The sequence below is a fragment of the Drosophila virilis genome, chromosome 4 (genome assembly GCF_030788295.1).
Source record: "Drosophila virilis strain 15010-1051.87 chromosome 4, Dvir_AGI_RSII-ME, whole genome shotgun sequence".
NCBI classification, from domain to species: domain Eukaryota; kingdom Metazoa; phylum Arthropoda; class Insecta; order Diptera; family Drosophilidae; genus Drosophila; species Drosophila virilis.
Genome location: NC_091546.1, coordinates 20,574,703 through 20,596,080, shown reverse-complemented (window position 1 = coordinate 20,596,080; position 21,378 = coordinate 20,574,703). Strand labels below are relative to the sequence as shown.

Genomic DNA, 21,378 nt, shown 5'->3' with positions numbered 1-21,378 from the left:
GACGCATTTGCACGCTGTACAACACTGTACCTAACAGCTGCTGGTCAAACGGGTTATTTTTTTTATTGGCTAAAAGAAATTTGACAAAAACTAAAAGATCAGCAAAAAACAATTGGCTAATGCCATTTATCAATCATATAAAGAATTTATATATGTGAAAGGTTGGCCAACACAAACGTGTTATCATGCGGCTTATCAGCTACGGTTGAGTGGACAACCACCGTTTGGCCTACGCGACGGCAATAACGATTCTTCGTCGCCAACGGAAACAGGCCGGCTATTTCGGTTTAATGATCGTAAAAATTAAAAAACAACGGATAAGCGCAGCAGCGCCCCCTAAACTATTCTAAATAGCGCAGCTTTGTGAAATATTGAAACAGTTTAAGCGTATCGCTGACCGTTAACGCATCTAAAACAGCCAGAAAAAGCGCCAGCTCCAACATGGTTGCACCTAAAATTACCAAGTGAGTAATTGAATGCAACTGTTAATTGTTTCAGTTGTTTTCGCGTCCACAATGGACAATGAACAAAGCGAAGGCCTTGCGCCCGCAAACCACTTAAGCGATATACTCAAATCTTTGACGGATTATTATAGCGGCAAGCAGAATGTCGAACCGAAGAACATATACGAGGACAAGAAGATTTTCCCCAACTTTCGGAGCGGTCCCTTGGAGGAATATCGCCAAAAGGCGAGCTTCTGTTACAAGCGTATGAATGTGCTGCTGGAGGGCGAGGAGCACATACGTCTGAAGGTAAAGTATACACCTACATGAACATCAACAATTAAGCGACTCCATGTTTAAATGTAATATTCAATTACATGCACATTAATTTCAGTCGTGGTACAAAGTTCAATGTCCGCTTTAATCGCAAAACAAAAACCTGTTAGATTCAAGTGAGCCAAAGTTTAATTTCTCTTTGCTCATCAAGTGACACGAATTTTGTTGTTTTGAAAAGAACTTGTCATCTAATCATAATATTCATTTGATTATCATTTTAATTGAAATACTCTCAAAAGCTAATGACCTATGTTGAAACACCTGACTAATTGTTTAAGGATCAAAGTACAAGAGCTTGTAATAATTTGGGACAATCATTTAAGTAGATTTATTTATAAAATCAAGGATCTTTGGTTTTATTGATCTTGAAAGCATAAAATTTATCTAAATAAATATTTAAAGACACGTGTCCCACAGTCAAGTTTAAAAAACAACAATGAACAAATTGGAATAATAATAGCTGGAGTCAGAGAAAAAATATATCTTTAGGCAGGTTTCACTGTACAATTGATTAGGAACTTCTTATCTAAAGACTGTTCGATTGCCCAAACACTTCGCATAGCAGTTAGGTTGTGTCATCTTATCGTAACGTTCACTAATCTAAACTTACCTTAATAAAATTAAAAATACCAAACAGCATAAAGTATGGCAATGGATGGAGCAACATCCTGATTATCAGCGTGAACCGGAAGCACCCAATCTGGAGCGTACAAGGGAGCTGGCAAACAAGCGCCACCATTTACTCTGGGAGCAGAAGTTCTTCGGTGTCAATGAGGTTGGCTTTGACTTTAATTAAAGCTCAGTTGGCAGTCAGCTATATTAACCTTTATCTATAACTTTCACATTTTAGTATCTTACTTCGCCCCATTTGCTGTTGGCCTTTGGACAGGCAATATTCAGCTATGATTTCAGCTTCTCTGTCAAGTTCGGGCTCTCCAACGGCATGTTCCCCAGCACCTTGGTCTCCAATGGGACAGGGCGTCTGGGCAAATATGTGGCCAAAATATCCGATAATCGCATATTGGGCGCCTATGCCCTAACTGAGATCTCGCATGGAACGAACGCAAATGGTAGTTATAGAATATTATATGCTGTGTCTTATATTAATTCTTCTATCTTATCAACAGGCATGCGGACACGCGCTACTTATGATGTCAAAACGCAGGAATTTGTTATACACACGCCAGACTTTGAGGCAGCTAAGTGCTGGGTAGGTAATCTGGGCAAGACCTGCACCCATGCGATTGTCTACGCACAGCTGTACGTGCCGGATGATAAGCATCAGGGCTTGAATGCATTCCTGGTGCCCATTCGCGACGAGCGTACACTGTTGCCGTTCCCGGGCGTTACCGTTGGCGACTTGGGCGAGAAAATTGGACTCAATGGCATTGACAATGGGTGCGTATACATAAAAGAGTGTGCCAGAATCTAAAGCAATTGATTACTTATAAAATCAAATGATATAATTCTACCTATATGTCAACCTTAAATTGTTCTGAAAGAACGCTTCAAACGCTTTTGTGCGAAGTTTGTGACCCTTTTTTTAACCTAATCAAATTGCTTGCTTAACTTATACTAATCTATACTCATATAAACTTACAGATTCGTGATGTTCAATCAATATCGCATACCCAAAGCGAATTTGCTCTCCAAGACGGGTGACATTGATGCACAAGGCAATTACAGCAGCCCCATCAAGGATCAGCGCAAGCGCCTGGGTGCCTCGCTAGGCGCTCTGTCTACGGGCCGAGTTAATATCACAGCTATTACGTATGTGGCGCTCAGCAAGGCCGTTTGCATTGCCACACGGTATTCGGCGAGTCGTCGCCAATTCGGACCCAGCGACAGTCAGCTGGAATGGCCAGTGATTGAGTATCAGTCGCAGCAATATCGCCTGATGCCACATCTGGCCGCGACAATAGCTTTGCGCGTGGCCACACTTTGGATTGGCAAGGCTAATGTGGATATGACTATCAGGGGCATGATGGGCGAGGACACGTCTAAGGAGGGCATGGAAATACATGCAATCTCGTCAGCAATGAAACCATGCGCCACCTGGGCGGCTCGTGATGGCATCCAGGAATGTCGTGAAGCTTGTGGCGGTCATGGCTATCTCCGGGCATCCGGCTTGGGCGATCTGCGGAACGACAATGATGCCAATTGCACGTATGAGGGTGAAAACAATACGCTCATACAGCAGGCATCCAATTGGCTAATTAGTTTGCGGCGCAGCAATGCGAACTTTGTGGATGTGTCGCCCTTGCAGACAGTCTCTTTTCTCAATGATATGAATGCCATTCTGCAGACCCAGGGGCAGGAGCATAACGCCGCCCATGCTCTGGACGTGCACAGTGCGTGATTATTTATTGCACACTTTCGGTAGAACGATTCATAATTTACCAATTTAATTCTCATGCAGATTTGCTGAAGGCTCTTAACTGGCTAACCGCCTGGCAGCTGGATGCAACGGTTAAACGTGTGGAGCAGCAGCAGTTCGCCGGCAAGGATGCATTTGAGACACGCAACAATATTCAAGTTTTCGCCGCTCAGCAACTTTCCATTATCTATGCCGAGGTGCAACACATTATTTCAGGGCATTTGATGAATGTTGCAACTAACACACCTTTGATATCCACAGCGCACCATTTACTATGTGTTCTACAAGTTTGTGAACAATCTGCCCGCCTCTGCCGAGCAGCAGGTGCTGCTCAAGTTGCTGTCATTCTATGGCGCCAATCTGGTCACCAAATACTCGGCTCTGTTCTATCAAGGTGGCTACTTCCGCAATAGCTCGCACATTGAACTGTACCAGCAGGGTATACTAGAGCTGCTGCCCGTGCTAAAGAACGAAGCGATTGCTCTGGTGGATGCTATCGCACCCACGGATTTCATTCTCAATTCTCCGCTGGGCATGAGTGATGGCAATGTATGTAGCTGCGCTTTTTTTTTTGCTCAAAAAGACTTTGCACTAACGTTATCTCTCGAATCAACAGGTATATCAGCACTTGCAGCGAACTATTGTGTCCACGCCAGGTGTATACGAGCGTCCATATTGGTGGCGTGATGTCACCTACAAGAATTATCTACAGCGCGCCAAGTTGTAAAATTGCAAAAGAACCTTAAGGAAACCAAAAACAAGTCTTAAATCATTATATTCTCTTAATAGTATATTAAGTTTTCTAAGATGTCAGCGAATTAGTGCCTTCATTATTATTATAATTATTATCAAGAGATCAGAACTGTTCGAACAGCCGTGTACTTCAAAGCTTATAAACAGCTTCTTATTAATTGCGTGATATATATAAATCAATGTGCAATATTGCTGGTCAATGATCAAACTTTTATGTATCTAGCTTTAATTAAAACATTTTGCAATAAACTAACTTTTTATTCAATATGCGATATGTTTTACAAGGATTTTACTAAAAAAAAAAGGCAACGCAAATTTGTTATTGCTCTTTATTTGCTCTTAGCTTGATTCCCTTTTGTGCAAATTCGCCGTTATCTTTCGCATTAGAAGAAGCAGCATGGAGTAAGGATAAGTCGGCGGCGTCAGTTTAGTGCAATTTTCAAAGTGAACGTGAAAACATGCGCGAATGTACTCGAACAAGTCAATCAAATAATATATATAAATATAAAACGTTTACAAAATAAATGAATCAAATAAATCAGCAAACTTATTATAATTAACAGCAAATGTCATTTTGTTTGCATTTTAATTGCGTGAACTGTGAATAACATGCATGCATATGTATGTATATGTGTGCATATAACGGTGTATTGAAATTGGCTGAACTCTTAAAAAAAGGCACAAATATGCAAATTTTGAGAGGTAAGTCCCGATGTTTGGAAATAAATATAAGCTTATTAATAAGCAATTATTCGTTTGCATAATGAACTGAGAGAGTATTTTGTTTGCGTGGCCGTAAAGTTGCCCGCCAATTTGAATTTATTTTGGCGCCAGAAATATATATGCATGCATATGTGTATGCAAACATGCATGCAAACTCCAATACATTCATACAAAATACATGCATACACATGCAAGCGCAACCTGTTAAATATGCAGCGCAGTGTAAGTGTTAGGCATACATGCATATGCGCACATACACACACACACACACCTACAAAAATGAATACAAATAATTTGCGCTGAAACAATTTTATGCAACAGTTTTCAGCGCATTTTCCGCAGTCGGGCAATGGATATATAAGAAAAAAGGGTATTACTGACAGTCGTATATACATTATTATTTGCCTTTGTGCGTTAGTTATTATCAATGCTTCCGATAAAGCATTTTGTTACAATTTTTGGTTAAATCTTTTAACTTAAATACGATCACAGTCTGACAAACGGCTTGGTTTAGTTGTTGAATAAATTACAAATATACACAAATTTGTTGCTAAAACTCACAAAATATACATTTTTCTAATAATCTTGAGCAAACACTGGGTTAGCCTTTGCATTGGGTGTCAGGGCACCCTGATGGGGTCTGCGCCCGACCCGGAACCCGAGCCGGACTCGTGCAGCTCCGGGATGCTTTGGGCAATGTGCGGCTGCAGCTGAGCTAAGACATGTCCCTCGTTCTCTGTTTGGATGAGCATCGGAATTTGCTGTGGCAGATCGCTGGTGGCCCACAAATACAAGTCCAATGTCTTCTCCGTGCAATCGGCAATGAAGCGCACAAATGGCCGAATGTCGCCCTCGTTGGCCAGCTTAAGGAAATGATAGTACTTGCTCCGCTGCTGTTTGGGTATGATGACAGGCGGGTAGCCCGCGCGCATAAGGAGCGTGTTCATCAGCAGGCGTGAGGTGCGTCCGTTGCCATCAACAAACGGATGAATGTGCACCAGTTTGTAGTGAGCGAGAGCTGCATAGCTGTAACGGGAAATTGAGAGCTGCCGGTCCGGTTCTAAACTGACTTTAGCTGACTCACTTGACCGGATGCAGCGAGCTGCTGTGCTCAGAGTTTAGCCAATGCTCGAAGCGTTGCATTAAAATAGCCAAATCCCCGGGGCCCGGCGGCACATGACCGCCCACATAGACCTGATTGCGTCGAAATTCGCCACCTTCAATGGGATCCACATGGCCCAGCACACGGCGATGTAGCTCCAAAATGTCCTTAAGCGTGATTTCCAATCTGAAATGAACGTATGGATCATGGGGAACGTCAACATTTCCAGACAAACTCTGGCCTAGACTACATTGTCGAGCGACTTACTTTTGGACGAGACTTGCATTTATGTATTTCATGGCCAAGTCCATGCCAAGAATTTCGTTGTGCTCATCTATCGACTTGCCGTCAACAGCCATGCGGGTCTCCAGCACCGAGCGCGTCTGTGCAAGCGTCATGGTGTTGCCCTCGATGCCAACCGAATGGTAAATGTGCTGAAAGTATGCCTCCTTTTTGGCGCGCCGCAGGGCCGAGTTGGCCTCGTGTATGGCTGACAATGCGTCGCGTTTCTCATCCAGCGATATCAGACGGCGCTCGTCCAGCGTTTGGACCACGTCGGCTGTGCGCTGGCGATTGGCCAAGGCTTCCGAATTGCTCGGACTGATGCAGAGTGCCTGAAAGTAGTACTGATCCGCCAGTACAATATTGCGCTGATTATGCTCGAGGAATTCGCCGTAGCGCAGCAGCACCTCCGGATGTTTGGGCGCCAGTGCGAGTGCGTGCTCAAACAGACGTGCTGCCTTGTCATCCTTGCCGGCCATGTACATCTCTTGGGCGAGACGCAGTGCACCCATTGCCTCCTTGATATTGGTCTGTTCCGCCTCAGTGAAACTGGCGCCCACGCTGTCACTGATGCTCTTGTCATAGAACTCCTTGAATGCGTTTAGCTCATCCACCGAATATACCGCAAATTCGTCGCGCGTCTGCAGATAATGGGCCGTGGGCAGGTGATGCAGTCGCAGCCGCCAGCCCATCAGGGAACCCGTTGACGAGGTCAGCGCATGGAAAGCAAACGCTGCCAGGCTGCCAGCTATGAAGAACAGTACGAAACGATAGGTTGCCTGAAGCGTTTGTCGTTGCTGTTGCGGTTCCTGCTTCGCCTTGGCTTTTGCCATGGCCTGTGGAAGGAATGCCTTTTTATTTAACCAACTCTGCAAATTCGTCTCGTGCGCTTACCAATAATTGTTGGCCTATTTTAGTTGTCGGCTAGTTTCTGTTTTACATTAGTTTTGTACACGCTGCCCAGCTTATACATTTTAGGCAGTAAATGGGCGTGTTAATAACAAATCAACCACGTATTTCATAGATACCATGGCATTTACTGGTGATGGCAGCGTGCTCAATATGTCCAAGCAAGTACGATGAATATGGAAAACTGAACGAAAATGGCCGACGTTAACTCTTAACAATTTTTGAACACAGTATATTTTCAAACAATATAATTTAAAGCTCAGTATGCTAGGATATTCAAATAGTATGTATGTATATTCGGTTTGTGGGATATTATAAAAATATAAACATGTCTCTGCACGCCTTGCCATAAATCGGCCTCGTCTCTAGCACGCAATTTACGCGCTTGACAGCACTGTTTTTTATAACAGCTGTGCGCGCCTTGCAGCACTCACGTTAATGTCGCTAGATGGCGCTAATAGATCTTGAATTAGTCACTTCGTTTTCAAGTTGTGCATAAATAAAACCGGATACCGGTCAAAAGTTTGAAATCGAATGCAAAATCATATTGAAGCAAATAAAGTTCTCAGAACTCCTAACATAAATGACTAACCCATTAATATATATTGGTTTTGTTAATTCGTTCATTAATTTTTACTTTTGTACAATTGTCACAACAACATGTTGCAAACACATTTTTTTTTTCAAGCATGTCAAACACGTATTGATTTATGAAAAGCTGAAAATTAAATTTGCTAATAACCTTGCGGTTGCCAATATAAAGAACTTGTTCTAAATATTTACTTTCAATATCAAATAGTATGCGAACAAATATGCCTCTATGGTTTTTCCCTTTTTAGCAATTTCTATGGAATTGACAAATTTTAAAGCTTTTGCAAGGTCAGTAAAATTTGCATATATGCAAGCATCTATTTTATACCTAATTGTTTTGAATCACTTTTAAATACCCCAACAGCTTCTGACCCCCACGCAAATGACGCGCCTCCCGCAACATCCATCAGAAAAATGTGCATGTCGCTGTCATGTAACGAACGCTCTGCGGCAACTCAGGAGCTTATATGAGATCATATGCATATTTGAATTCGCAATAAAATCATTTATTTTTGATCTATTGTCATTGGGTGTAAACAAAATCAAATCGGCCAGAGCTACCGGCTTGTGACTCACATATGATATGGCAAATGAGCTCATTAGAAGATCACATACAAGTTTTTTTTTTGTTTCTTTTTGCCTTTGAACTATGACGTCCCATACGATGTTAGTTTGATTATTAGCTGTTAGCATTTGTTTTTCCAAAATACTCAGCAGCCATTCAACGGGTTGGTACAATTGATAACAACATTGCGCTCTTTTACGGCATCTCTCAAAGATTTTCTAATAAAAGCTACACGCTAGACGCTCGGCTGCCAGTTGCTGTTCGGCAGCGCAACGCAGCGCAACGTTTTGGAATAGGGTGGTACGGTGGAATAAGTAACGGTAAAGGCGGTGATAGTGAAAGTGAAAGATCCTGCGAACTCTAATCAGTTCAGATACAAACAATAGAGCGCAATTACAGCGCTCAACGTGTGAACACAAGTGAGAGTGAGTACAAAAAATAGATGTATATATAAGTATAAAAAAAAAAAACAACTCAGAATTGCAGTTTTATTTGTCTATCGCACTGCGAACAGCAGCCAAAAATAGCCGCCGCCTGCGCTCTAGCCCCAAAATTAGTTGTTCCAGAAATAAATAAAAAAAAAAAAATGCAGTTCGAAATGTTTATATGTGACCCAAATGGAGCATTGTTTGTCTATCAAAGCTAGCAAAGCTGTTGATTTATGGGCCAATGCTGTTGCAGAACAAATCTATATACGGACAAACCATATTTGTTTAATTTCATTTAAAGAATGTGTTAAAAAAAAAAAACCAAAATTACCACGTAAGCATTGAGGACTTATCAACAAGAACACATCGTTAAGTACCGGATGAAAAATTAAACCCAACTTGGTGTCAAAAAAACAAAACAAAAATTTATGAAATACTTATATTAAATAATTATTCAAATATGCAGCAGCCAAAAGACTACAGCGAGTTGATTTAAAAAAAAAAAAAACAAAAAAAAACTGTATGCTAAGTAACATTAAAATTATCGGCTAGCTAACCTTTGGTGCCCCTCAGCTGGGTGATAATCCCTGGCTATACGGACTGAACTAGATTCGAGCTCTGCTTATCGCCCAAGGCACCTCGTAGCACCGAAAATATAGAAAACTTTTGAATTTAAGTAGAGCTTTTCGGCTGGAGCCGACTGCGTAACACAAGTATATACTCTCACATTTAATCATTAACACATTTACTATTTATGAATGACACAGTTTTCTTTCTGATTTTCCAGCTAGCCCAGAATGCAAGCTCTGGGCGTGTATGCGCTGCTCTTGGCAATCGCGAGTTGCCAAGGCTACAGCAGCTACAGATCCAGCTTTAGAACTAGCTCCTCCTCATCGTTCGGCGGCGGACAATCGCAGGCGTTGCTGCAGGCGCCATCCCAGCTAAACAGCTGGGCCTACAGTCATTTGAATGAGGTACGCGAGTTGGCCAATCGACTGACGCAGGAATACAATGCCATGTCCACGGGCGGCAGCAATGGCTTGGGACATTCGCTGGCTTGGAGCGGTAAGTTGGCGTCTGTTCCCAATTGGGAATTGTCCAAGCATCAAAATGTAGCTATATCTGGTTAGTTTTGGGCTTCAATCATTTGCTCGACAACATTGATTAAAGTCTAATACAAAGCTGAGATAGTTGAAGATTAATATATTTTATAATATAACTGACAACCGGAAGTGGCATTTATAGAATACATTCTTAGAGGTAATTTATGGTCTTAGGTTCATTGATTCATATAAAAACACACAAAAACTAGGCAAAAGAAATTCTACTTGTTGTGAAACACTGATAAAAGAAACTAGCGATCCCAAAAAAAAAAAAGAAAAAAATGTCATTAAAAGAAAAGATTAGTAGATTTATTCACTGCGCCTAATTCAACTAAGAGGTCAACATAATATACCTTAATCGGTTTACGTAGACATAATTATTAATGCTCAGAGATAACGTAATTAATTTGGGAAAAGCCAGTAGCATGTTGAATATTATATGAGTTTAATTTTTAAAGATTATTTTCGCCATTCGAGTCTCAAAAAAAAGTGACATCATTATATTGGTGTCCCTGACACAATGTGATTCTTTAAAAGATTTCTATATCAGCAGAAAAAAAAAGCAGGAAAATTACAGAGAAGAGCAGATTTGAAAGTTAAATAGTTCCTGTTCCTGTTCCTGTTTATACCCATAGATTTACCATCTAACTTATGTTGTAATTGTATTTTTCTTCCAGCTAATATACTGCAATTAAGTGGCAAGAGTGCCAGCGAGCTGGACGCTCTCTGTCTGCAGATCAGCCAGCAGCTGGTGAATGATATGCGCCAGGGACTTATTAGCTATAACAACATTGCACAGCCGGCGTTCTTCGATGCCAAGGCGGCCGAGGTGCTGGAGAACTATGCCACGGGTGGTGTACAGCAGACCGTGGATCTGAATCCGTTTCATCCCGTTGACTTAACGGGCTTTGATGAGGTCAAGAACTATGCGTATCCGGCCGAGGTGAAGGTAATCGATGGCAAGACCTATGTGGTGCATCGCAACTGCACAGAGGCCTCCAAGTTGACGAATAGCTATGGCAGCAATGCAGCCTCCCAGCTGACCCATGGCCACTATGGCCAGAGCTCGATCTCTCTGCCCGCCAGCAGCAGCAGCAGCACCACGTTGACTCGTCAGTCGTCCTCGCTGCAGGACTGGATTGGACAGCGCATGGAGCCGTCGGTGGTCGGTTACAGATCGGTGGTTAGCCTCGATGCTGGCAGAGGTTCTCCGTCATACAGTCAATTGAGTGCGGTGCCATCGTTTAGCCAGGTGAGTTCGCCCGGCTCGAGTTCAACGATCACAGTTAGGCGCTTCAATAAGACCATAACCACGCATGCCGATGGCACCAGCTCTGTGGATGGCTCCGAGTCGCAGCAGCGCTGGGAGGACGGTCAGTTGGTCTACGATAATTCGCGTCCCTTTGGCCAATCGTCGGTGCCGCGCGATGAGCAATGGAAGCGCGAGGAGCGTGAGCACTTCTTCTGGTATCTTACCTCGCCGCAACGCTTGGAGGATTGGCAGCATCAGCACGAGGATCGCCTGTTAGCCGTGGCGCATCGCTATCATACGACTTTACCTGTTCTGTTGGAGTTCCATCGCCGTGAGCTGGCGCGTTATCAGGCGCTGTTGGGTCAGTATCAGGCACAGGTTCAGGATGCCAGCGCCTGGCAGCGTCAGGAGCGCGGTCGTCTCGATTGGCTCATACACCAGAATAGCTTCACCTCGCAGGACTTTGATCGTTGGCAGCGAGAGAACAGCGCCAAGCTGCGACAGCTGGCCCTGAAGAATGGCGTCTCGCAAGAGCAACTGCAGCAGTGGCAGCGTCAGGAACTGCAGCGTCTCTATGTTCACTTCAATAAGGTTAACGATTCGCTCAGTCCGCAAGTACCCCAGATATCCAACCAAGTGTCAATACACGACTCCGGCTCGCTGGTTGTGGACAATGCCCAGGAGCAGCAGCGCCTAGATGAGCTCATACGTCAGCACAATGCCACAATCGCCCAGCTGCAGAACTCTATACTGACGGATCAGCAGCGTCTGAAGGATCTGTCGATCAAATATCAGGGCGACATGCAGAGCCAGACACAGTGGCTGCGCGGCGAGGTCGCACGCATCGGAGATCTGATCAAGGAGCAAAACGAGCAGGTCACCAGAATAAGCGCATGGCAAAGCTCGGAGCGCGCTCGCCTGGAGGCCATGCTGAAGCAGCATCGCGGCAGCCTGACCGAGCTGCAGCAACAAATGGCCCAGGATCGCAGCTACGTCCAGAATCTGGCGGCCAAATATCGCGTGGGTGTCGATGAGTTGGAGAGATGGCAACGCGAGGAGCTGCAGCGCCTGCAGCTGGTAGGTGCGCAGCAACTGGAGAGTCACATCAAGGATTGGCAGATTGGCGTCAGCGCGCAGCTGCGCAACATCATTGGACAGAACCAGTTGACGATTGAAGAGTTCCAGAACTCGATTATCAATGATCGTGCACGCTTGGAGCAGTTTGCTCGCACATATAAGGTGCGCGTGGAGGAGATTGAAGCGTGGATCAAGAGCGAGCTCAAGAAATTCCAATCCGAGGGTCTGCTCAAGGAGGTGGAGCAGCAGCTGGCCCTGTGGCAGCAGCGCGAGCGCGAGAGACTTCAGTCTCTGGTGCAGCACAACTCGCTGACTGTGGAGCAGCTGGAGGCAAAGATTAAGAACGATCAATCGCACTTCTTCGACTTGGCCAACACGTATCAGATCCGTGTTGAGGATATACAGGATTGGCTGAAGAAGGAGCTATTGCGCCTGCAAAGCGAGGGTCTCCTCAAGGCTGAGGCATTAAAGGATTGGCAGGTGGCCGAGCGTCAGCAAATCTCCAAACTGGTGCAGCAGAACAAATATTCCATAGACGAGTTCGAACGGAAACTACTTGCTGATCGTGCTCGCCTGAATGATCTATCCAAGACCTACAACGTGCAGGTATCCGAGATTGAGCAATGGATCCAGGCGGAGGGCGAGCGTCTGCAGCGTGAGGGACAACTGCACATGGAGACTCAGCTGAACAACTGGCAGAAGATTGAACGACAGCGTCTGCTCGATCTGATCAACAAGAATGATTTGTCCATTGAGGAGCTGGAGACTAAGATTGGCAAGGATCAGACGCATCTGTACAGCCTGGCCCAGCAGAACCAGGTGCGCGTCGAGGAGATCGAACAATGGATTAAACAGCAAATCCAGAAACTTCAGAGCGAGGGTCTCATCGAGATGCAGCGCCTGAAGAATTGGCAACTGGAATGGCGCGGCAATCTGACCAACATGGTGCAGGAGCGTGACTACACTGTGGAGGAGTTCCACAAATGGCTGCTCGAGGATCGGGCGCGCCTGCAAAGTCTGGCCATGCAGCACAATGTGCAGATCGAGGAAATCGAACAGTTTGTCAAGAAGGAGGAGCAACGCTTCATTGGCATGGGCCTGCTTAAGCCCAGCGAGAAGCTGACCAACTGGCAAGAAGTCGAGCGTCTTCATCTGAAGAACCTGGCCCAGCAGCAGTACAAGTCCACGGAACAGCTCGAGGCGCGTTTGCGTCAAGATCGCGAACTGCTGGAGAAACTGGCGCGTCAGTACAGCGTACAGGTGGAGGAGATCGAAAGCTGGATGAAACAGGAGCTGGCACGCATGCGCGACGAGGGCAAGCTGCAGATTGACAATCTAACCGCCTGGCAGCTGGCCGAACGCGAGCGCCTGGAGACGCTGATCAAGCAGAACAAGCAATGGAGCGCCGAGGATCTGCAAGCTGAGCTGCGCAACGATCGTGAGCACATGCAAACCATGGCCTTCCAGTATCACACCTCTGTCGAGGAAATCGAACGCTGGGTGCAATCCGAGATTGAGCGCCTCAAGCAGCAGGGCAAGCTCAACATTGAGCAGCTGACAGCCTGGCAGCGGGCCGAGCAGCAGCGCATTCTGTCCCTGCTCCAGTCACAGTCCAACATTACCATGGAACAGTTTGAGTCCAAGGTGCGTATACGCAATATTTTATTTGTAAGCGAAGCAAGCTAAGAATTCCTTCTAAATCTAAATAGTCTATTAGTTGATCAGATTTAAATTAATCTTTGAGTCATTGAATTTAATTTACTTTATGATATGAAAATAGGCAAATCGGGAGAAACGAAGTCATTTAACACATTTGTTGGTTCTATTTTTAAATTATTGAAATTAAAATTGGGGGAGCATAATTTTCTTGATGCTATTTTCAAACCAAAGATGATAAAAATTCGGAACATAAATGCATTTTAATTGTGTGCTGTTAAAAATAAAACAAAACGAAACGTTGACTTGGGGCGGAAATTGCCAAGACGCTTTGTGCATGAAACTTAAATGAATATAATTACGATTTCTCTCTCTCTGCTTATCACAGGTACAAAACGATCGACACTTCCTGCTCAAGTTGGCAGATCAGCATCATGTGAGCCTTATGGAAATTGAAGCGTACATCAAGCAGGTTATTGAGGACTTGCAGAAAAAGGGACAATTCGAGATTGAACAGCTGCAGACGTGGCAGCTGGTGGAACGTGATTACATTAAGTCCCTGATTGCCGAATATAAGAATGGCCTGTCCACGGCGGAGTACGAGCAAAAGCTGCTGGCCGATCGTGCACATCTCAATCAGCTGGCGGATCAGTATCGTCTGAATGTGGAACAGATTGAGGAATGGATGATATCGGAGCTGAAACGTCTCAGAGGCAATACAGAGACATCACTGAAGACGCTCAGCGCCTGGCAAGTATCGGAGCTGGAGCGTCTGCAGAATCTCCTCAAGGAGCAAACGCACATCAGCTATGTGGAGTTCGAATTGGAGCTGCAAAAGGAGCGCGAACGCTTGCAAAAGCTGGGCAATCAGTACTCGGTCAATGTGGAGGAGATTGAGCAGTGGCTGCGACAACAGCTGATCAATCTGAAGACCACGGGCAATGCTAAGGTGGAGAACTTGAGCAAATGGCAGATCGCCGAACAGGAGCGTCTCATTGAGTTACTGCTGAAGCATCAGCAGGATTTGAACTATGAGGATGTGGAGCGCGAGCTGCGCAAGGATCACGATCGCCTGGAAAGCCTCTCGCAAACGAATCATGTGAGCATTGAACAAGTCGACAATTGGCTGCACGACGAATTGCGCCGTCTGCAGAGCTCGGGTCTTGTGCAATTCGAGCAGCAAACCCAATGGCAGAAGCAGATTAGCAACGGCTTCAACAATTGGCTCAAGCAGCAGCAGGATTCGACCACCTATCAGGAGTTCTTGGACTTCCTGAAGCGCGACAAGTCACGCCTTAATGGCATTGCCAATGACTATCATCTGACTGTGGAGCAGGTGGAGCAGTGGGTGCAAAAGGAGACGGCGAGACTCTCGCTGATTGGTGTCATTGAGAAGCCGCAGGATAATTTTCGCTACGAGGAGATTGTGAACATTTCGGATCAGCAAAGCGAATCGCAGCCGTGGAAGGAATATTTGGCCGCACGCCTGCGCAGCGAAACCCATCTGAAGCCCATGTCCTGGCAGGAGTTCCAGCTGTATTTGGTACGCAATCAGCCCAGCTATGAGCGGCTGGCACAGCAATATCACATTACCGTCGAGGATATCCATCTGTGGCTGCAGGAATCGGCCAGGCAGCTGGCCAACGAGGGTCTCATCACGGGCTCGCTGACTGTCGAGGAATGGCAGCTGAAGGAGCAGCAGTATATACAGGATCTGATCAATCAACAGCTGCGCCGGCGCCAAAAGTGGAGCATCGAGGAGCTGCAATTGAAGCTATTTAATGACCAGAAGCATTTGCTGGACGTGGTGCGTCAGTATCAAATAACCATTGAGGAGCTAAAGCTTTGGTACAAGAACGAACTGAAACGTCTGTTAGATTTGCGTAAAATTGAGCGAGGCTTCGGCTTGCCGTGGCAAACGAAGGAATTGGAACGCATTTACCAGACCGTCGTGCGTCATCCCATCAATCGCAATGCATTGGAGCAGCTGTTGCTGCGCGATGTTTCCATACTGGCACCGCAGTACCGTGTGACAGTCGAGGAGCTGCGCGTCTTTATTAAAGAGAAGCTGCAGCGTCTGGCTGACATGGGCCTCATTGTCGACAGCCAAGTTGTGGGCAGCGACTGGAAGGAGCAGGAGCGTCAGCGTTTGCGCCAAATTGGCTCCAGTGTAATCATAACCGATCAGGAGCTGTTGGAGCTCATCTCACTGGACAACAACTATCAGAATGAGCTGGCGCGTCTCTATGGTGTGGGCCTGCATCAGCTGGCGCCCGTGCAGCGCATACATGTGGGCAACATGGCCAAGGAGCAGCTGCTCGAGCAGCGTCGCCTCAATGTGCTCACCTCCTGGCAGCAAAAGGAGCGGGACCGTCTCTACGACTTCATTGGCACACAGAACATGACACTGCGCCAGTTGCGCGACTGGCAGCGTCAGGACGAGGAGAAGCTGCAAAGATTTGCTCAGCAATACTTGATATCTTTGCACGAACTCAAGGCCTGGCAGCTCAAGGAATTCGAACGCATCGCGGCCGTGGCTCGCTACTATGGCATGACTTTGACCGAACTGCAGCAGTTCCGCGACGACGAGCTGCATTATCTGACCTATTTGAATCACCGCAAGCTGTTGGCAGAGTCCGAGGCACAGAGCTGGGAGAACAAGCAGCACTGGCGCCTGCAGAAGCTCCAGAGCAAGTACAGCAAGTACGGCCAGGAGCTAAGCATTTGGCGTCGCACTCTATATCTGCTAAGTCAGGGACTGATCGATCTGCCCGCCGGCAATGGTGGCTATGTGATCGATCAGGGCACCACCAATTCCACGGCAGTGCAGAAGCCAGTTTTCTCCAAGGATCGCGGTGACCAGCCACCGCATGTCTATGAGGACTCATATAACGAGGACGATGAGCCCGGTTTGGAGGGTGAAACCAAGGCGCCTCTGCCATTGCCCATATCTTTAGTGTCCACACCGGCACCGTTGCCCTATCAACGTGGCGGTGCACAAGGCGGCGCCAATGCAGGCTATGAATATCGTCGCACGGATTACACGTTCGATCTGCCCGTTGGCAGCGCCTCGGCTGCAGCCAGCGGCGGACCGAGTGGCTCATCGGCCACGGCCAGCGCCAAATTGGGTAAATGGAGCCGTGCGGCGGGCGAGGAGCCTGCATCCCAGCAGCAAGTCCAGCTCGAGGATCTGGGCCAGCAGCAGCAGGTCGATCTGGGCTGGACGGACGATCAAGTGGATGGCGGACAGCAACAGCAACAGGAGGAAACTGACTGGAATGCCAACTATAAACTGGACGGCAATGCTGGCCAACAGCAGCAGCAATTGCTGGACGATACACAAGATTTGGGACAGCAGCAGGTCGAGGACCTAACTGGCACCGGCTATGGCCACAGCTATGGCTCCAACTACGGTCAGCTGCAGCAGGCGAAGCCAGCTGAAACAACGGTAAGCTAAATTAAATATGGTATTAAACTCTCAAAAATGTTTTTTTTTGACAATTCAAATTTGTTGGGGGTTTTTTCCAATTGGTTTTTTTTAGTTAATGGAAATATTCAAATTATTCCCAAATGTTGTTTAACTTTAATTTAGGATGTTCGAAATTAAGTTTGGGGTTCCTTAATTCGAAATCTATGAGTTTCAGAGATTTTGAACTAGAATCAATGCTGCAACGATATATAAAAATTCTCATCTTCAATTGCAGCCGCTGCCCAGCACGTTCGACAAATTTAAAAATAAGATAACCGGCATTTTCGGTTAGAACTCGATTCTGCCATAAAGACTTAAGTGCATCAAAACCAACCGAAACGAGCCCAAAAAAAAAAAAAAAACAAAAACAAAAACGAATCACAAATGTGGATATACATTTTCTACAAACGTTTCTTTAATCAGTTTAGTTTAGTCTTTAAAGGAAAAGATTTTTGCCGGTGACAGTTGAACCGCAACCACTACTAAATATACATTTACATACATGTGTAATACTCGCTCTATAAGGACGTACCTTTGTATTTTGTTTGCATTTGCCCTAATAAACTTTGAAAATATAATTTTGCATTTAATGTGCACTACTGTACTTTTACGCATAATCATATTCGTCTGATTCATCAACTGCATTAAGCATAAATATCTAAAAACATAACGAACAATTGCCATATAGTAGGTTCTTTGTTTCTCAAAAGGCATTAAAATTTGTGTAGCATAAGGTGCGTGGGTATTTGTTGTTATCAGTGTACAATATAATCATAAATATTGCTGCATTTAGTAAATATATCTATTTGTTGTTAGTAGGCTGCATCAGAGTACAATATAATCATAAATATAGTAAATATATCTCATAACATAATAAAAGAGTGCATTTAACTATGGAATTGCCGCATAGTAAATTCTTTGTATCTCAAATCCTTGTAGCGATATGCTTTTATCAGAGTTAACATAGTTTGCGTATAGGGTATTTCCTGCGCGGGGGGTTGGGAAAAGAAAGTGCATGTTCGCGAGGCACTTTTGTTTGAGATTCTTTCATGTTGTACCAACTCTTGCATAGCACTAATACAAATCTTACAGGTAACTTAATCTTTTTCATAGACATTTCGTATAGGGAGAAGAATAAACTTGTACTCATCATACCCTTGCAGAGAACATGATAACTTAATTGTTGCAAATAGTCGTACAGAGTGTAGTCGATATAGTCGAAATGGAGTTTCATAAATGTTTTTAACACTAATCGTTGTCCGTCAGATCGTATCACGATAGATGCTAATTTTGCCATAGGTAAATCAATTAAATTAGGTTTAGTAAATCTTAGTAGCATCAGACTAAAATAATTTAATATAGTAAGCAAAAGATTTTGCTTTTTCGAAGTACTGCATCGAATAGCTACTATAGATAGTGTAAACAACTAAAATTAGCATTTAGTCTTGTTAATCTTTCATGCATCTGCAAGGGTATTCAATCTTCGGCTGACTGAAGAAACGGTTTCTTTATAGACATTTCATAGACATTTCATAAATGTTTCTTATTGTGAACCTTCCAAACATATAGAAATAATATTTTAAAAATTGTATTCTTTAAAATTCTATTATATGGTGCCCTTTGGAGCAGCCCTCTATATTTTATGTTTAGCTAAACATTCCTCACAGGTCCTTTGTAGGTCTCTTGTACATTATTTATACACGCCTTAAACGCATTATATACACTGTTCCACAAATCAACTAATATGCACCTCCAATTCTGAGCCGTTGGCTACGCCAAAGTGTGACGCACGAAATTGTAAGCCTTCGCTAAGTTCCTCCACAGCCACGCCCACGCCCACGCCAACAGCGCCCATGCTCAGGCCATCGCCAGTCTCCTGCAGGACATGGTGTTTGAGCTGTTCAATTTGATGGAGCAGCTTTAGGGTCTCCTCATCCAAATTGTCGTCCTCCTGGCGCAGTTGCCTTTGCTGCTCCTGCTCCGCATCAGTGTCCCATTCGAGCGATTCGGGCGTAGATATGTGTGACCAGGAGTTCTGCGTCGAGGAGCAGCAGGAGGTGCGCGTAAAAGAGCCGCCATAACGGTGACCGCCCAGTCGCGCCTGACGTGCCGCCGCCGCATGCCGCCCATGGCTGGCGGCCAGCGAGGCTGCCGTCGTCAATTGGTCCAAGGAAGCGTAGCGCGGCTGCGAGGCCACCCTGGTGGGGGTGTCCTGCGGCGGCTGCTGTTCCTTTTGCTGTTGCTGCTGATACTGCCGCAGCTGTGAATACTCGTGCTCCCATTCCAGGTCTAGCGAGGAGCTGGCTCGCGAACTGGACATGCGTGCATAGCTTTGCAGTTCCGTCTCCTTGCTGGACGTCGTTGTGGCATTGAGCAGCTTGTGCACGTCCAGATTTTGCAGCTGTATATCCGTCAGGGCACTAGAAAATGTTGCAGATGGTTTAGAAGGTTTAGAAGGTGAGCCGCTCATCAGCTCACCTGTCGTTCTGCAGCTTCGCATAGCTGGGCTGTTGCTCCCAGTATTTGTCCAGAAATTGTGGGCATTGCTGCTTCCGCTTGTACTTTAGTATGCGATAGACAAGGCCACGTCGCTGGCAGCGCTCACTGGCGGTCGACAGCAGCTCCGCTTCCGGCTCATCTGTAGCTTCAGCTCTGGCTCTCGCCCGGGGACGACGCCTGCAAGGGGAACAATGCAATTTGTTAGGTCTACTCTACACTTCTTTGTTGGGCTATAGTAGGCATTTCTCGGTCAGTTTGTGACATGCACTTAATATGTATGACAATCATGTATATATTCCAATATATATATTGAAAAGGGTATAAAATGCGTGTCACACTGCCGAGTCTAATCATTTGTGTTGTTTATGTAGAGGCATATGGCGAGTGAAGCCCCTTCCGGGCATTGTTTGTGGCAGGCAGCACGCACTCAAGCGTTGCATACTTTTAGGCTGTTGACCCTGCCGCGGGTCGCCGTTGCCAGCGTCCGCAAATGTTGTTTGCCAATGCAATTTAAAGCCAAGACTCTGGCATAAACCGTGTCGTTTAATGACGGATTGCGCACACACGAATCGCGCTAATTACGGCCCCCTGGGGGCGGCAACCCGCCCCCTTTAGGCTTCTATTGATTGCCAAGTCAGCAGCACGTTTATTGGATTTGCCGTGACATAGCATACTTTTGTGTGCCACAAAGTAAACAGAATGCACTTTTAATTAACTGCACTATACACTCTGTGAATGGGTCGAGGGGGGGGGCAGCTTACCAAAGAAGCCAGCTGTTGGCAACGGCCGTAACGCAGCTTGTGGAGCTAACCGAGGAGGAAGACGACGAGGCTGTCGAGTTTGTGGCTGAGCTCGTGGCGGTGGCGGTGGCGGCAACGCAGCTGCTGAGGCATGAACCCATGCTCCAGGGCAGCTGATGCTGCTCCTGCTGCTGTTCCTGCTGGTGCTGCTGCTGCTGCTGCTGCTGCAAGACCGCAAGGTATGCCACAGTTTTTGTTATGTTTTAGCTTTCGCTCCTTGTGACACACCTCAAATTTTACGCTATTGTAGTTTCTTCTAGTTGCGTATGGTTTAATTCACTGGCAGCGGGCGTCATGTTGCACCCACTTTTAACTTTTCAGTTTGTCTGGCTCTTGGGTTTCCCTGCAGGTTGTTGTTATGCGTATTGCACTTGCATTGCTTGAGGTGAGCCTTGACCTTTGTCTGCTTTTCTCTTGCTCCTTTCTTTTTCGGCAACTGTCTGGCCAACGCGTTTTTCAATGCTACTCCACACACACACACACACACACACACACACACACAGAAACAAACAAACACGCACGCACACACACACACAGAGTTGCGCGTAACTGTTTTGACCAAGTGTGGACGTCACTTGGTGACGCACCGCATGTTTCTACTGGCTTCCATTCGTATGTAAACTGAAACCGTCGCGACGCAGCGACAGAAACTTTCTGTTGTAGCCCCAGCTGACGGCTGCGGGGTGTAGCTGAACTTTTGACAATCAGCTGGGCGCGGGCATTCGTTGTTTTTACCGTTTGCTTTTGCATCTGTCAGTTGCTGAAGTCAACAAGGATGTGTCAAGTGCCAAAGCTCTGTTAACTGTCCAGAGTCAATGAGCTTGCAAAGTTAAAAGCTTAGCAGCCGAGCTGTTAAAGCTTCTTCATAGCTTTCGGGGTAATAGTGGTAAATTCTCATGTCTTAACATTGTGGTTGATAACAGTAATGGCCTAACATAACTGCCAGGGGTGAGTAGTTAACATAGCGCTGTTGCTTTAACTTGAATGTGATTTACTCTGTTCGCTTATGTTTG

General features: G+C 45.7%; 4 protein-coding genes across 6 annotated transcripts; 2 read left to right on the top strand and 2 right to left on the bottom strand.

The window, feature by feature from the left end:
- The first annotated feature begins 91 nt into the window (after nt 1–91).
- Acox3 (Acyl-CoA oxidase 3) lies at nt 92–4,174 on the top strand. Of its 2 annotated transcripts, XM_015172680.3 has the most exons (9): nt 92–464; nt 596–752; nt 1,417–1,554; nt 1,630–1,849; nt 1,907–2,177; nt 2,382–3,130; nt 3,199–3,353; nt 3,418–3,705; nt 3,773–4,174. In XM_015172680.3, exons 1-9 carry the CDS (start codon nt 442–444, stop codon nt 3,881–3,883), a joined length of 2,112 nt encoding a protein of 703 aa, XP_015028166.1. In that variant the 5' UTR covers nt 92–441; the 3' UTR covers nt 3,884–4,174. The 2 variants fall into 2 exon arrangements, with proteins under 2 accessions (XP_015028166.1, XP_002051315.1); XM_002051279.4 differs by lacking the exon at nt 92–464 and having other exon boundaries at nt 480–752.
- An 835-nt stretch (nt 4,175–5,009) lies between these two features.
- Fic (FIC domain protein adenylyltransferase) lies at nt 5,010–7,156 on the bottom strand. Its single transcript, XM_002051280.4, has 4 exons — nt 6,911–7,156; nt 6,002–6,852; nt 5,717–5,920; nt 5,010–5,658 (listed from the first exon to the last, which is right to left on the bottom strand). Exons 2-4 carry the CDS (start codon nt 6,847–6,849, stop codon nt 5,253–5,255), a joined length of 1,458 nt encoding a protein of 485 aa, XP_002051316.1. The 5' UTR covers nt 6,850–6,852; nt 6,911–7,156; the 3' UTR covers nt 5,010–5,252.
- A 1,178-nt stretch (nt 7,157–8,334) lies between these two features.
- Nucleotides 8,335–17,644, top strand: Tig (Tiggrin). The gene is made up of 5 exons (XM_002051281.4): nt 8,335–8,506; nt 9,297–9,574; nt 10,290–13,585; nt 13,986–17,045; nt 17,302–17,644. Exons 2-5 carry the CDS (start codon nt 9,307–9,309, stop codon nt 17,356–17,358), a joined length of 6,681 nt encoding a protein of 2,226 aa, XP_002051317.1. The 5' UTR covers nt 8,335–8,506; nt 9,297–9,306; the 3' UTR covers nt 17,359–17,644.
- On the bottom strand, nt 17,560–21,021 carry LOC6628014 (uncharacterized). Of its 2 annotated transcripts, XM_070208816.1 has the most exons (4): nt 20,594–21,021; nt 20,327–20,529; nt 19,545–19,742; nt 17,560–19,486 (listed from the first exon to the last, which is right to left on the bottom strand). In XM_070208816.1, exons 2-4 carry the CDS (start codon nt 20,464–20,466, stop codon nt 18,802–18,804), a joined length of 1,023 nt encoding a protein of 340 aa, XP_070064917.1. In that variant the 5' UTR covers nt 20,467–20,529; nt 20,594–21,021; the 3' UTR covers nt 17,560–18,801. The 2 variants fall into 2 exon arrangements, with proteins under 2 accessions (XP_070064917.1, XP_002051318.1); XM_002051282.4 differs by having other exon boundaries at nt 20,327–21,021.
- Nucleotides 21,022–21,378: the final 357 nt, after the last annotated feature.

Bases quoted from the DNA above. Each gene is read 5' to 3' on its own strand.
- Acox3 (XM_002051279.4), top strand. From the start codon at position 516: ATGGACAATGAACAAAGCGAAGGCCTTGCGCCCGCAAACCACTTAAGC. The intron at 753-1,416 runs GTAAAGTATACA...AATACCAAACAG, and splicing joins AGGAGCACATACGTCTGAAG to CATAAAGTATGGCAATGGAT. The intron at 1,555-1,629 runs GTTGGCTTTGAC...TTCACATTTTAG, and splicing joins AGTTCTTCGGTGTCAATGAG to TATCTTACTTCGCCCCATTT.
- Fic (XM_002051280.4), bottom strand. From the start codon at position 6,849: ATGGCAAAAGCCAAGGCGAAGCAGGAACCGCAACAGCAACGACAAACG. The intron at 5,921-6,001 runs GTAAGTCGCTCG...CGTTCATTTCAG, and splicing joins AATGCAAGTCTCGTCCAAAA to ATTGGAAATCACGCTTAAGG. The intron at 5,659-5,716 runs GTGAGTCAGCTA...TTCCCGTTACAG, and splicing joins AGCTCGCTGCATCCGGTCAA to CTATGCAGCTCTCGCTCACT.
- Tig (XM_002051281.4), top strand. From the start codon at position 9,307: ATGCAAGCTCTGGGCGTGTATGCGCTGCTCTTGGCAATCGCGAGTTGC. The intron at 13,586-13,985 runs GTGCGTATACGC...TGCTTATCACAG, and splicing joins TGGAACAGTTTGAGTCCAAG to GTACAAAACGATCGACACTT. The intron at 17,046-17,301 runs GTAAGCTAAATT...CTTCAATTGCAG, and splicing joins CGAAGCCAGCTGAAACAACG to CCGCTGCCCAGCACGTTCGA.
- LOC6628014 (XM_002051282.4), bottom strand. From the start codon at position 20,466: ATGGGTTCATGCCTCAGCAGCTGCGTTGCCGCCACCGCCACCGCCACG. The intron at 19,743-20,326 runs GTAAGCTGCCCC...TTCCCCTTGCAG, and splicing joins GCCAACAGCTGGCTTCTTTG to GCGTCGTCCCCGGGCGAGAG. The intron at 19,487-19,544 runs GTGAGCTGATGA...AACATTTTCTAG, and splicing joins GCGAAGCTGCAGAACGACAG to TGCCCTGACGGATATACAGC.